Source organism: Psammomys obesus, unplaced genomic scaffold (genome assembly GCF_907164565.1).
Source record: "Psammomys obesus unplaced genomic scaffold, mPsaObe1.curated_primary_1811, whole genome shotgun sequence".
Classification (NCBI taxonomy): Eukaryota; Metazoa; Chordata; class Mammalia; order Rodentia; family Muridae; genus Psammomys; species Psammomys obesus.
This window is the reverse complement of record NW_026596046.1, coordinates 36,925,398-36,938,273: the sequence shown is the minus strand read 5'-3', so window position 1 is coordinate 36,938,273 and position 12,876 is coordinate 36,925,398. Positions and strand designations below refer to the sequence as shown.

The 12,876-nt window shown below is 46.4% G+C and overlaps 2 protein-coding genes across 3 annotated transcripts; one reads left to right on the top strand and one right to left on the bottom strand.

Moving 5' to 3' along the window:
• Positions 1–116: 116 nt before the first annotated feature.
• Trim21 (tripartite motif containing 21) lies at positions 117–8,763 on the top strand. Of its 2 annotated transcripts, none has more exons than XM_055623509.1 (7): positions 117–179; positions 1,539–1,971; positions 2,315–2,410; positions 3,871–4,101; positions 5,410–5,432; positions 6,029–6,129; positions 6,352–8,763. In XM_055623509.1, the coding sequence occupies exons 2-7, from the start codon at positions 1,552–1,554 to the stop codon at positions 6,894–6,896; spliced, it is 1,416 nt and encodes a 471-aa protein (XP_055479484.1). In that variant the 5' UTR covers positions 117–179; positions 1,539–1,551; the 3' UTR covers positions 6,897–8,763. The 2 variants fall into 2 exon arrangements, with proteins under 2 accessions (XP_055479484.1, XP_055479483.1); XM_055623508.1 differs by having other exon boundaries at positions 131–188.
• A 1,508-nt stretch (positions 8,764–10,271) lies between these two features.
• LOC129688717 (olfactory receptor 52B4-like) lies at positions 10,272–11,228 on the bottom strand. Its single transcript, XM_055623682.1, has one exon. The coding sequence runs from the start codon at positions 11,226–11,228 to the stop codon at positions 10,272–10,274; it is 957 nt and encodes a 318-aa protein (XP_055479657.1).
• Positions 11,229–12,876: the final 1,648 nt, after the last annotated feature.

The window sequence follows — 12,876 nt, the reverse complement described above, 5'->3', positions numbered from 1 at the left end:
CCCCTCCCTTTCCCCTCCCTCTCTCCTCCCTCTCTCCCCTCCCTCTCCGCCTCCCCTGCCACTCAACTCCTCCTCCTGCTCCTCCCTCTTCCTCGGCTTCTGACAGGAAACCGAAAGTGAAATTAGGAAGAAGACTTGCGGCCGCGGAGGCGGGAGCCCTGAGTGACGCCGAGGACCCCGTAAGTCAGGTAGGCCGGGGTCCCCGCCCCGGAGTCCAGGAGCCCCTTCCCCCCGGCGCCCCGACCCGAACCTGCCCACCTGCTGCTTCTCTTCCGCACGGTTCTCCGGTCCCGTCGCTGGCCCGTGGGCGCTGGGCTCCGAAGGGGCGGCCTCGGTGGCTGGTGCCCGGGCTGAGGGTGGGAGAAGTTTCTTCTGCGAAACTCCCCGCGAAGACCCCTGCTGGAGGAGCGTGCTAGCCATTTAGAGTGTTCTACTGGGAAATTCAGTGCGTTTAAGATACTCAGCGCCCTAAAGACAGGGACTAGTGTGGAGCAGCTTGGAGAAGAGCCTGGGAAGTGCTCCCCACAAATGAGTGTGGATGAGCACACACATACATATATGTACATAGACGTTTCTGTAGGGAGCATGTGAGCACGCCTACATTGACAAGTGTGTGTTCAGTATAGTCTGCATGTAAGAAATGCCGGGATAAATCAGAACGGCAATGAATGCATGAACACGCGGACAGACACATGCAACAGTATGTGGAAAAGGTACTCTTAGATGAGGCCATAATGAACACACATCTTCAGGTTTACTTCCATGAGCCTGAGTGGGTAATTAACGACACGCCTGGGCTGTGTGGTGTGGCCTATTGCACAAGCACCGTATATCATACTTGGACAAAATGTCACATGTAAAGAGGAACGGCAGAAGCCTGACTCCTGGCCACTGTAGTTCCTGTCAAGATTAGTGAAGACTAAGCCAGCCTGGTGGCACAGGCCTTTAATCCCCGCACTCAGGAGTCAGAGGCAGGCAGGTCTCTGGGAGTTCAAGGCCAGCCTGGACTTCAAATTGAGTTCCAGGAACAGTCAGAGCTACACAGAGAACCCTATCTGTGTGTGTGTGTGTGTGCATCTGTGTGCGCGCGCATATCTATATTACGGAAGCAAGCATTTGGAATATGGAGGGACATGTAAATGAGTGAATGCTCATTACTTCTGTGATTGACTTCTCTGCACAATGGAGGCATGAGACTAGCAACAGTGTTCAGGACAAGCCTGGACTGAGGGTTAAAGCGAGGATGGATGTGATGAAGGTGGAATTGTTAACAGCATTACCCCTGCCAGTTTCTCTGCCTCCTCTGGAAACTCGGTTTCCTCTTCTGCCTGACTGGAACGCTGGGTCAGGCTGTGGAGGAGCCAGCGGCTCCTGCTATTCAGGTAGACGTTCTTGCCTTCTTTTGTTTTCCCCTCCGTGTCTTTCCCTCGGGGGTTTTCCTTTGCGTTATTGTGTGGAGTTTTGGTTTTGCCTTGCTTTCGCTTTTGTCATGCAAACTCTCACTTTCTCTCTCCCCTTCCCCCCTCTGCACCCCTCAGGATTCCACACCAGATGTTGCCCTCCACATCCTCCAAAATGTCCATGGAAAAGATGTGGGAGGAGGTCACCTGCTGTATCTGTCTGGACCCCATGGTGGAGCCCATGAGTATCGAATGTGGCCATAGCTTTTGCAAGGAATGCATTTCTGAGGTTGGGAAAAGTGGGGGCAGTTCGTGTCCCGAGTGCCGGCAACAATTCCTGCTCAGAAACCTCAGGCCCAATCGGCATATAGCCAACATGGTAGAAAATCTTAAACGTATAACCCAGAATTCCAAGAAGGGCCCCCAGGAAAGCCTCTGCAGGAAGCATGGAGAGACACTGCACCTATTCTGTGAGGAAGACGGGCAGGCCCTTTGCTGGGTGTGTGCCCAGTCTGGGAAACACCGTGACCACACCAAGGTCCCTATTGAAGAGGCTGCTAAGATATACCAGGTGAGGCCTCAGCGCAAGGGCACATTGGGTATAAAGAACCTGGCCCCTGGAGAGTGCCCAGTTCCCCGGAATGGTGGCTGAGAGTCACCCCTACATCTGAGAAGTTGGGGAATGGAGGGATACTGTCTTCCTTCCCTGAGAGGAACCTGTGCATCCAGTACAACGCCATGGGAGATGCGACGCAGGCTTCCTGGTGAATTAGAAGTGTAACGATCCAGATCCCATTACCCCATCCGTGTAGCTCTGTTTTTGTCAGCCATAATAGGTTTCCTCCTGAGTCTATCCATCCGCCTCCTCCACATCTCTAGCTGGGGACTAACCTGCTTGCTGTCTTTTTCTACAGGAGAAGATCCGAGTGGCTTTAGAAAAACTGAGAAAAGGAAAAGAGTTGGCTGAGAAGTTGGAAATGGATCTTGCAACGCAAAGAGCAGACTGGAAGGCAAGAGCCCTAGGCTGGGCTGCATCCCAGATCCGTGGCTGCCTGTCCGATGGGTGGTAGAGTTATTATACGGGTCACTCTCCAAGAATCACCCACGCTCTAGATCTCTAGATAGAGAGGACTTGGAAGGAAGCTAGGAAGCTTGCAATCAGGTGAGATTTCCCCAATCTGGCACAAAGATCAAGAATTACTGGAGAAAGTGTTGGACGGCCATGCCATTCCTTCTGACCCCACCTCAGGGGAAGAAAGAGTCAACACTGTAGTTTCTGGGCCTGAGGTATCCTGATGGGATCTATCTAAGGCTGAGATAAGAAGCCCACCTGACCCAGTGCCTGCTTGATGGTGACCACCAGTCCAAAGCCTGATGAGAACTAAAGCCTGTCACATTGCTAGTTTGCTGGTAGGAAACAGCATACGTGTGAAACTGGGAATGCAAGGGACTCACAGCCAATCACAGACTCCAAATGATTAGCAAAGACTGAAAATCAAGCTGTGATGGCAAAAGAGGTCGTCCTGTGTCATCAGGCGACCCTCCTGCTCTGGTATAAAAATAGCCGCACAAACCGCTCAGACTCCAGTCTCAGATACGGATGGTTTATTATAACACCTTTTCCAAGCTGATCGATCAGGGCCACAGCGAGGACTCGGGAGCCTAACGGTGACATCTACAAGTCCTCACAGCAGGATTTTTATAGAGAGAACCAAATGCAAAAGACATGGGGAGGGCAGTAGATATTTTGGCTAACTAGACAAAGAATTATCAGCTGACCTTTCAGCTGTCTGGTCCCAGGTAATGTGTTAGGGTCTTCTAGAATACATCCAAAGTGTAGCCAGGTGTGTAGATAAGGGTGCAACCAGAGTGTAGCCAAGTGAATAGATAATAAAGCATGAGTTATAGCACTATTGAATCAAGGTCAGCCAGGAGCAATCGCTTCCAGGAAGCAGAGTTGAAAAGTTTACATTTTTGAACTTACTTTCCCCTTAGAAACAACGTGGAAGCTGAATACAAAGATGGCTGCCGCTTTGTCTCAGACTACAGCACCTCCCAAAATGGCAGACTGTCCTGGGACCACTGGTTTTCCTGCAGGACTTAGCAATAGTCCATCATTGGGTATAGGAATAAGTTGTGCTGTCTGTGACTTGCTAAGCTAGAAAGAGAAAGGGACTCAAGTGTGGGTGTTCCTGTGTTTGGAAGAAAGGTTGAGGAAAGATCTGGTGCCGGAAGCTGCTGAAGCTGTAGTTTACAATAGCTCCAGTGTGCCATTTACAGTGTAGTCCCAGAAGCTGTGCAGTGTGTATGTGTGTACACGTGTGTGTGTGTGTGTGTGTGTGTGTGCGCGCACCCAGACTTAAAGAGCCGTGGGTGTTTAAGGAACGGAAACACCTCCACCACCAAAGGCGAGGAAATTTTGATCAAAAATAAGAAATGTAAAAGTCTTGTCTTTCCCCTGCCACCACAGAGCAACGTGGACACACAGAAGTCGAGGATCCACTCGGAGTTTCTACACCAGAGTAGCTTGCTGGCTCAGGAGGAGCAGAGACAGCTGCAGAGGCTGGAGACGGACGAGAGGGAGCACCTGAGACTCCTGGGGAAGAAGGAGGCTGAGCTGGCCGAGAAGAACCAGGCCCTGCAGGAGCTGATTGCAGAGCTGGAGAGGAGAAGCCGGGGCTCTGAGCTGGAGCTGCTGAAGGTGCGCAGGCGCAAGGAAGTGACCAGAGAGGCTGGGTGTGTCTGTATCTGTATGCTGCAGCCGGTGCCAGGCGGGAGAGCGCCGCACTTACCACGTGTCACCGGGATTCATAGTATCACATATCTTTAGTGATTTTTTTTGAAAGTATTAAATGAGAAAGTCCACTCTAGTCGCTAGACAAGTAGCCGTAAGAATGTGTTTTAAAATACAGTTTATAAAACTGAACGGTGCCATTTCTCTCCAACATGGTCGGTCATGAGAATAAGCCGTTTTTCTTTTCCGTACTCTCTTTCTCCATTTATCAAGTCACAGAGGAAGTGGGATCCACGGGGTGTCCCTAGCGTAGGCATAGCTGTTGCATCTTGATACTTCGTGCTGTTTCTGTGAACTACCTACATGATTTTTAACATGGTCCGCTTCTGCAAATAGTCTCACCCTTTCCCAAAAATAAATTTAACTTTAAAATAATTTTTTCTGAAACATGGGAACTAAGAAATCATGTATTGGTACTACTGGTTTGTTTGGGTTGTTTGTTTGTTTGTTTGTTTGTTTTTTCTAATTTTTCCCGTAATGATGTTAACTGCAAATTCCTAAACAGCAAACTGATGGCTTCCTAGGGTTCAGTGCTGCTGTGACCCCATTCCATGGATGAGAAAACTAAGGAGCAGAGCAGAGACATTACTGGACTTAGTGAGAGATTCGTGTTGACTTACAATCAGTTTATCTAAGTAGTAGGAGGCAAAATTAAGATGGAGTACATGCATGATTGTTTTTTAAAGTCAGTGTATATTCTAAATCTCGCATCCACCCACGGTCTGTTAGCCCCACGTTGGAATGCTGTTGACAACATGATCTCCATGTTTCTTTGCTCATTCCTGTGTCACTCAGTCAGATGCATACAGACATTTCTTCCTGGCTTGTACTGAAAAGCTTAGCACGTCTGGTCTGGCTGGGCAGGCATTCTCTTGCCAGTCACTGACTGGGCTCCCGGGTGCATTTTGACTGAGCCTAGGAGGCTGCCAGTTCCAACATCTGGGGGAACCGAGCCCTTCTAATTTGTTTTCTCAATCAGTCTTTAAACCCTGGTTGCATCCTAGCTAAAGGCCATATCCGTGTTGGCTTCCTAGATATTCTGCAAGCTGTCACATGTCCTTTCTGAAGAGCTACTCAGAATTGTCTTTGGGGCCTTGACCCAAGGGAGTTCTGCAGAGCCAGGGAAACATGGGTGATGTCGCATGTCCCCAGGGGTGACAGCTCAGTGGTCAATCAGAAACTCCAGAACTGACTCTCTGTCTCTTCTGTCCTCAGGAGGTGAGGATCGTCCTGGAAAGGTAAGGAGAGGTTTCCTCAGTTAGAAAAGGGAACAGGAAACATGTGTACATTGAAATGGCTATTGAGTTAGGCACAAATGCACCTGGGTTTTCCGCCATACATCCCCATTCTCAAAGACCTGGTCCTCTCTAAAATGGTCTCCGGCCTCTAAAGCTAATGGACATCTCAAATGATGAATTGCCCGATGTAGTTAGAATGCATCCTCTTCGTACATTAAAATCCCCCACCATAGTAAAAGGGAATCTTAGTCTGCTAGGGTCCTCATGTGGAAAGACACTCGTAAAAGACACTCGGAAAGACATGAGTAAAAGCTACAGCATGGCCAGGACTCCCCTAGGTTCTTCACAGAGGTGACTCGGCCTATGAGATGGTTCCCATAAAATCAAACAGAGCCCACTTAGCGGTAACCTTGGGTTTTGGAAGGAGATGCAGATTTATTTAAGTTCCCTAGGACTCCTGGGTAAAATTTTTTTTTTCTTTCACAAGGACACTGAATGCATGAGTATTTGTAAATTTATATTGAATTTAATTATCACAGCCATCCCTGAAGAAAGGCCTGGGGAAGTAGGAAGTAAGATTCCCCGTTTTCCCCTAGGAGTGGATCCTGGAACCTGGATACGTTAGAAGTTGCCTCCCCAGACCTCACAAGTGCATGCCATGTACCAGGGCGGAAGAAGATGCTGAGGACATGTTGGGGTGAGGTGACTTGTAGAGCAGAAGGGGATACCGAGAGTGCAGAGTGGATGGTCCTGGGGAGCACAGGGTAGCAGCATGAGGAGGAGGTGGCAAGGGAGCACAGGAGGAGCAGAGACGCAGGGAAGGTTTCCTCACACCACAGAGGCGGGGCAGGAGTTGCTGGGAGTCATTTCCTCAGAGTGGCTGGCCCACGCAGGCTTACCTGTGATCTTCTCCGTGCAGTTCATATTACTCTGGATCGCAACACAGCCAACCCGTGGCTCGTCATCTCAAAGGATCGGAGACAAGTGAGGCTTGCAGACACCCATCAGAATGTGCCCGAGAACAAAGAGAGGTTTGATAATTACCCCATGGTGCTAGGTGCCCAGAGATTCTCCTCTGGGAAGATTTACTGGGAGGTAGATGTGACCAGAAAGGAGGCCTGGGATCTGGGGGTTTGCAGAGATTCTGTACAGAGGAAGGGGCAGTTTTCCCTCAGTCCTGAGGATGGCTTCTGGACCATTTGGCTGTGGAAAAAAGACAAGTATGAGGCTGGGACCAGCCCCCAGACCACCCTCTACGTACAGGTCCCTCCATGCCAAATCGGGATCTTTGTGGACTATGAAGCTGGTATTGTCTCCTTCTATAACATAACAGACCATGGCTCCCTCATCTACACCTTCACGGAGTGTGATTTTACTGGACCTCTGCGGCCCTTCTTCAGTGTTGGTTTCAATGATGATGGAAGGAATGTGGCACCTCTAAAGCTCTGTCCACTAAAGATGTGATGATCAGGAGCCAGTACTCCTGACAATACTGTCTGGACACTGTTACCCCCTCGTCCTGATCAAAACCCAGTGACTACTGAAGACCATTTGTGGATGCTGTTACCCTCTTCCTGTTGGCGTACTTCAGCCATGAACTCTGCTTTTTTGTCCATCTAACTACCCAAAACCATCATCTCTGTAGAGGAGTCGGGGTCCCAGAATGAAGGAACAGCTGGAGATAACTAAAAGTCATTGTCAGCTGACCTTCAACACCAGTGTACCTGACATAGATTCCTTAATGGTTCCATCCAGTGAAACGCCTCACTTCAGACCCAAACTCATCCAGTTCAGCCAAAACCATATTTCTGCCTCCTTTGTGTGACTTATTTTGTTTTCTCTTTTCTTGGCCATTACCTTTGGCCAGATACCCACCTATTCCTCTATCTTCTGTGGCTTGCAGAAGGGCTTCCTAAAAATTGTGCCTCAGTCTGTCCTATTCAGTCCTTGTTGATAAAGGTCAAAATGTCTCTTTCACATTGTACATCTTTTAGATTGTTTTGTTGTTGTTACTGGAGTGTTTTTTTTTTTGGGGGGGGTGTATCCTTTGCTTGTTTGTTTTCCCTCTCTGGCATGTTCTTTGCATTTCTTCATGTATAGACCCAGGTCAAGAATATCTTACAGTCTGACAAACCAAAGCTAGGACAAAGTAGGAAAAGTGTTCAGATGAGAGCTGAATGTAACAGTGACAGTATACTTGATGTCCCCAGTAATAGCCAAAATTTAGGTGCCATACTGGCCTGGCCAGCGAGTCCCTGCAGTTGACTCTCACATGAAGGAGACAGCTATGGCCATAGGCTCCCTGCTGTCAGTTTATGGATATGCTGTTCCCTGACCCTGTCGCCTTGAAGAAAGTGAAATTAGTAGCTGAACTAGTACACAAACATATTGAGAGCTTTGAAAATACCATCAGCAGAGTGCAGAGGAAGGATGGATAACTGTGCGGTGAAGAAAACTCGGGATGGCTTCGCATTCAGTCAGCAGCTCCAGAAGTTTTTACGTACACTGAATGGAAACAAATATGGCCCAAAGCTGCCAGAGTCGAGAAACTATAACTGCTCCCTTTGTTGTTCCAACTCAAACCAAAGAAACCTCTCAGCTCCAGCAATGCAATCTCACAGAGACCCTCTTCAACACAGACCACTGCAACTCTAAAGGTTAACCTAGGGGTGGTGGGAAGGAATCCTGGTGTGGGCAGCTAGAGAGGAAAGTGCTCAAATGCTGTAGCAGGTAAAGGCACTGAAGCTTACTGCCAAGGACGTAAAAGGAAACATGTCTACCTCAGAAAGCTGAGAAAAGCGCTGAACTGATTGGCTAAAAGAGTGAGCAGAGGACTGTGGGGATTCTCTGTATCTCAAAGGCTTTGCGGTACCCAGTGAAGAGGCCCGTGGATAGAACAAAAAGAGTTTCAACAGCTGGACCAGAAGAAAACACCAGGATTTTTTTCATTCCAAATCATGGTTAACTGTGATGTTCCCATTTATTGACCATTCTTAAGAGATTCACTCGTGGTTTTGTCTGTCTCATAAGTAGACTTTGTGGAGGCTACCCTCCTTTCTCAGTAACCTCGAGGTCAAGTTTGCCTTTGTAGCAGAGCAGTGTCTTCTCTGTCCAGGGGAACAAAGGCTGACTATGGGATTCACCATGTGAGTACAAAAAATTGTTTTGTTGTTGTTTGCTTGTTTGTTTGTTTTGTGAAATGAACACAGGTGGTGACACCAGTAGTGAAATGTAAGCACTGAATTGAACTTGGAGCTAGTGTGAAGTTTGGCAAAGAACATCTTGATAAATAAATGATTTAAGATATTTAAAATATGCTTCTGTGTTTCAAAATATAAAGCAAAACCTGACAGATAACAAGTGATCTAGGCACATCTCTATTTATAACATCAAAGTTACCTTGAGAAATGAGAGAACTATCTCCAAATACTGCTCCCAATTCTGATTAATATTGTCCCTTAAAGTCAAATAAAGCCTCGTGATTTTCCTGAACTTCTTTCATTCAGCTTTCAAATTAACAGACACAAAAAGTATTAAGTGTCGTATTTGTGCTGGCTCAGGCCATACAACATCCAGCATGGAGAGATGGCCACAAAGTACCACTCTAGCTAAGCAGCTTTCGGCAGTTGGTGAGAGGACAATCGGTTTTCTTTAAGAGTGTAGGCCCTGCTGGGCAAACAACCCCAGTGAAAGCCATACTTCCAGAGCATCTGGGCAGCAAGAACAGTACTTGGTAGGTTTAAAAAGAGGAATGACACAAAGTAGGGTAGGAAAGAAGACATGGATTTTGGAGGTATGAGAAGACTAGGTGATAAATATGATCAAAGTACATTGAAATTCTCAAAGAAGTAATTTTTAAAAGAGACTAGAAGTATCATATCAAAATTTCAAAGACTAAAAAAATTTTTAAATATACTTACAATTTATTTTGATATATATATGTGTGTGTGTGTGTGTGTGTGTGTATATATGTAACAGATTCTGTTTAGAGGTCAGCCATGCCATGACCTAATGATAAGCATCATTAGGCTTATCATTACAATCAGAGCACAACCAAGAAATATGAAGATTATGGTAAGCCTCCATATTTCATTCAAACTAAACTGGTGTTTTTACAAAAAAAAAATTATTAAGCTGTAATGTTGACAGTGGTTTAATTCAGTTCTTAAGTAGCTCTATAAAGACCTCTAATCTTAAAGTCAATGAATAATAAATAAGAGGAATATATCCATTACTTTGCGTTACTAAAGAATAATACTAATAAACCTGATGCTTTTTTATATGAGATACTCAAAGTCAGCTTCCTAACATCCGTGCAGGTACGTGCACACATCCCACTGTGTACACACAGAATGGATTTTTATTGCATTGAACTACATATTATAGAAACTCATATGGTTTCAGTGAAATTAAACGTATGTACACAGTTACATCAATTCAGATTCCATGTGGACATTTTCATTGTGATGCACTAGCACAATTCATTGTACGTAAAACTTTCTTGTGCTCTTAGTTACTTTGGTGTGGGCGTCCCTCTTTTAAAGGTGCCCCAAGCATATCCTAAGAAGAGTTTCTGTGAAAATAAGTTATTTGCTCAAGGTCCAACAGATTACCTATCATCACCATGACCACGGTCATTGTCATCGTCAAACTCGGTATTCAATCCTGACCCAAAGCACTATGCTTCTAAACACTGTACTTCTCTGGGTACGTGGCAAAGTGACTTTGAGAGTCAAGACACGTCACTTTCTACACTGTGTGAAAGTTTGATTCATTCTTCAGTCTTTGCAAAGACACAACAGTGTAAAGCTCTGTGTGGAGACTACACCACCTAGTTAATCAAACTCGGCACAGTTTCCGCTGTGAAGACAAGGTGCTAAGTACACGCTCCCAAATCTGCCTGGTTTTGACCCCATAGATGATGGGATTCAGCATGGGAGGGGCCAACATGCAGACATTGGCCAGCAGGATGTGGGTGTGGAGAGGAACGTGGCGCCCAAACCTCTGGGTAATTATGGTAAAAATGCCAGGCAGGTAAAACATGGAAATGACCCCAAGGTGGGATCCACATGTGCCCAGAGCCTTTTGCCGGGCTCCTCTGGAGGGGAGGCGGAAGACTGCGTAAAGAATGAGACTGTAGGAGACTAAGATGAGCAAGGCATCAAGCACTACCGTAGAGAGGAGGACGGACAAGCCGCACCAAACATTGACGCGGATGTCAGCACACGCAAACTTGGCAACGGCCATGTGCTCACAGTAGGTGTGAGGTAGCACATTGCCGCGGCAAAACGGCAGCCGTTTCACCAGGAACACATCTGGGAGTATCACACAGAAACTCCTCAGGACCACAGCCACGCCAATCCTAACAATGGCCACACGGCCGAGCACGGCGTTGTAGTGCAGTGGGTCACAGATGGCCACATAGCGGTCAAATGCCATGGCCAACAGAATCCCCGATTCCGCAATGAAGGTGGCATGAATGAAGAAGATTTGAGTGACACAGCCATCAAGGGAAATTGCTCCAGCGTGAAGCCAGAATATGGCCAGCGCTTTGGGCACAGTGGTAGTAGACAGGATGAGGTCAGCCACAGCCAGCATGCAGAGGAAGAGGTACATGGGTTCATGGAGACTGCGTTCAGTGATGATGACCAGGAGGAGAATACTGTTTCCAAAGAAGGCAACCAGGTAGGAAATGAAGAAGGGGAGAGAGATCCACGGGTGTTGGTCTTCCAGGCCAGGGATGCCCAGCAGAATAAAGAGTGAATGGCTGGTTCCTGTGTAGTTAAAAGTTGCCATGCCCAGGCCAGGTCATTTGTAGATTGGAGTATAGGATATGACAGTCAATTTCCTGTTCCCAAAATGCTGAATGGGTTGAGGAGGGGAAAATAGGACATTATCACTAGATAGAACAGCAAAAAGCATTCTGATCAGGAATTGTGGCAACACTATAACAAACAGGTCTCTTGGTGAGGACAAATCCTTGCCAGTCTATCTACTATATAGACCACAATAAGTTGCTTCCCTGCCCTAGGTTTCTCTAATCATTTGACTCTGAGAGAAATATGGGGTAAATCATCTTTAAGACAAACCATTCTTCTCTTCAAGGCCACAGGTCTTAGCTGTGGGTTGTTCTAAAGAGTTACAATATGTGAATAGCAAACTACAATCCCCACAAAATATTACTATACAAAAGAAAAGTAGTAACTGAGTTGCCTGTCAATTTAACTGGCACACTGAACACCATCTTTACTCAAGGGGTGGATATTTGAGGAACAGACAAAATAAAGTGCAGTATCTATTTACAAAATATAAGCAATGTATAATAAAAAGTCTAACCTGCAGAGCTTTGGAAAGAGTCCAGAAAATACTTTCTAGAAGTGCTTAATGAGCTTCATTGAAGAGTAAGTCGCCAAGTACAGAAGTGTGATGATGGAAGAATATGAGCAACATTAAAGACCTCTGGAAGGACCTCTCTCCTGCAGGGCTGTGTCAGATGCATAGAGAAGAGAGGTGGAGTAAACAAAGCTCAGTTAGGGCTGGCTGTGCTCAGGGCTTTATGTCTCAAGCACCAAAGCCTAAGGCAACGGTGGTAGAACAAACAGAGCAAAGGTCATCAGGTTGTCCAAATCATAGGCTGAAATCTGGATCCCCAGAACAGACTTGAATCATTTCCTATCTGTCCTACTTCATGTTGCCTCAGTTTATCAGACAATTGTAATGTTCAGACTCCTTGTTCAAGTAGGAAGCTACTGTTAAAGCCCCTCCCTACCCTGACTTGGTACCTACAGGTTGACTTATATGCAGCCATCTTTTCCCTCTCCCTCCTCTGCAAAGCTGAACCTTCCATCTGTGAACCGCACCCCAACCCTCTCGTTAACTCTCCACATTAACCCATCACCCTAGTGATTTCAGCTTCTCCCTCTCTGCCGACTGACCCAGCTGTGTACATAGGTTCAAATGTCTCCGCTCCCTTCATTTCACAAAAGCAAGGTTCGTCCTCTCCTCCCCTCTTACGTCCCTCCTCACAGTCACCATTGCCATCTCCCTGCAACCCCAAAACGGCACTGTATCCCATTCTCCAGAATCATCCACTGCCAGCGCTAATGTCACAATCACAACGGCCAAAGCTAATGTCACCTTCCATTTATTTTTACCTGCAATCTCCAGTCACTTACACTTCTTGATTGTATAACAGTAATCATTAAGTGCCTGAATAATAATTGTATTTCTTATTTCTAATCCTCACAGCAAATCTGTGAAATTGAAATTATCACAAATTTATACAAGACACTGACAGTTAAATAAACAATTTGTCCAAACAATCTGTTAGGAGCCAGGCTAATATGCAAGTTTGGGTAGCATCAAGCTTCTCTTAATATTAAAAAAAAAAAAAAGCCTTCACTGGGCAAGCAAGATGACAGACTCAGTGTATGAACGCTGCCTT

Coding starts and splice junctions, on each gene's coding strand:
- Trim21 (XM_055623509.1), top strand. CDS start 1,552: ATGTTGCCCTCCACATCCTCCAAAATGTCCATGGAAAAGATGTGGGAG. Junction 5,433..6,028: donor GTGAGGATCGTCCTGGAAAG/GTAAGGAGAGGT, acceptor GTTTTCCCCTAG/GAGTGGATCCTGGAACCTGG. Junction 6,130..6,351: donor GATGCTGAGGACATGTTGGG/GTGAGGTGACTT, acceptor TTCTCCGTGCAG/TTCATATTACTCTGGATCGC.
- LOC129688717 (XM_055623682.1), bottom strand. CDS start 11,228: ATGGCAACTTTTAACTACACAGGAACCAGCCATTCACTCTTTATTCTG.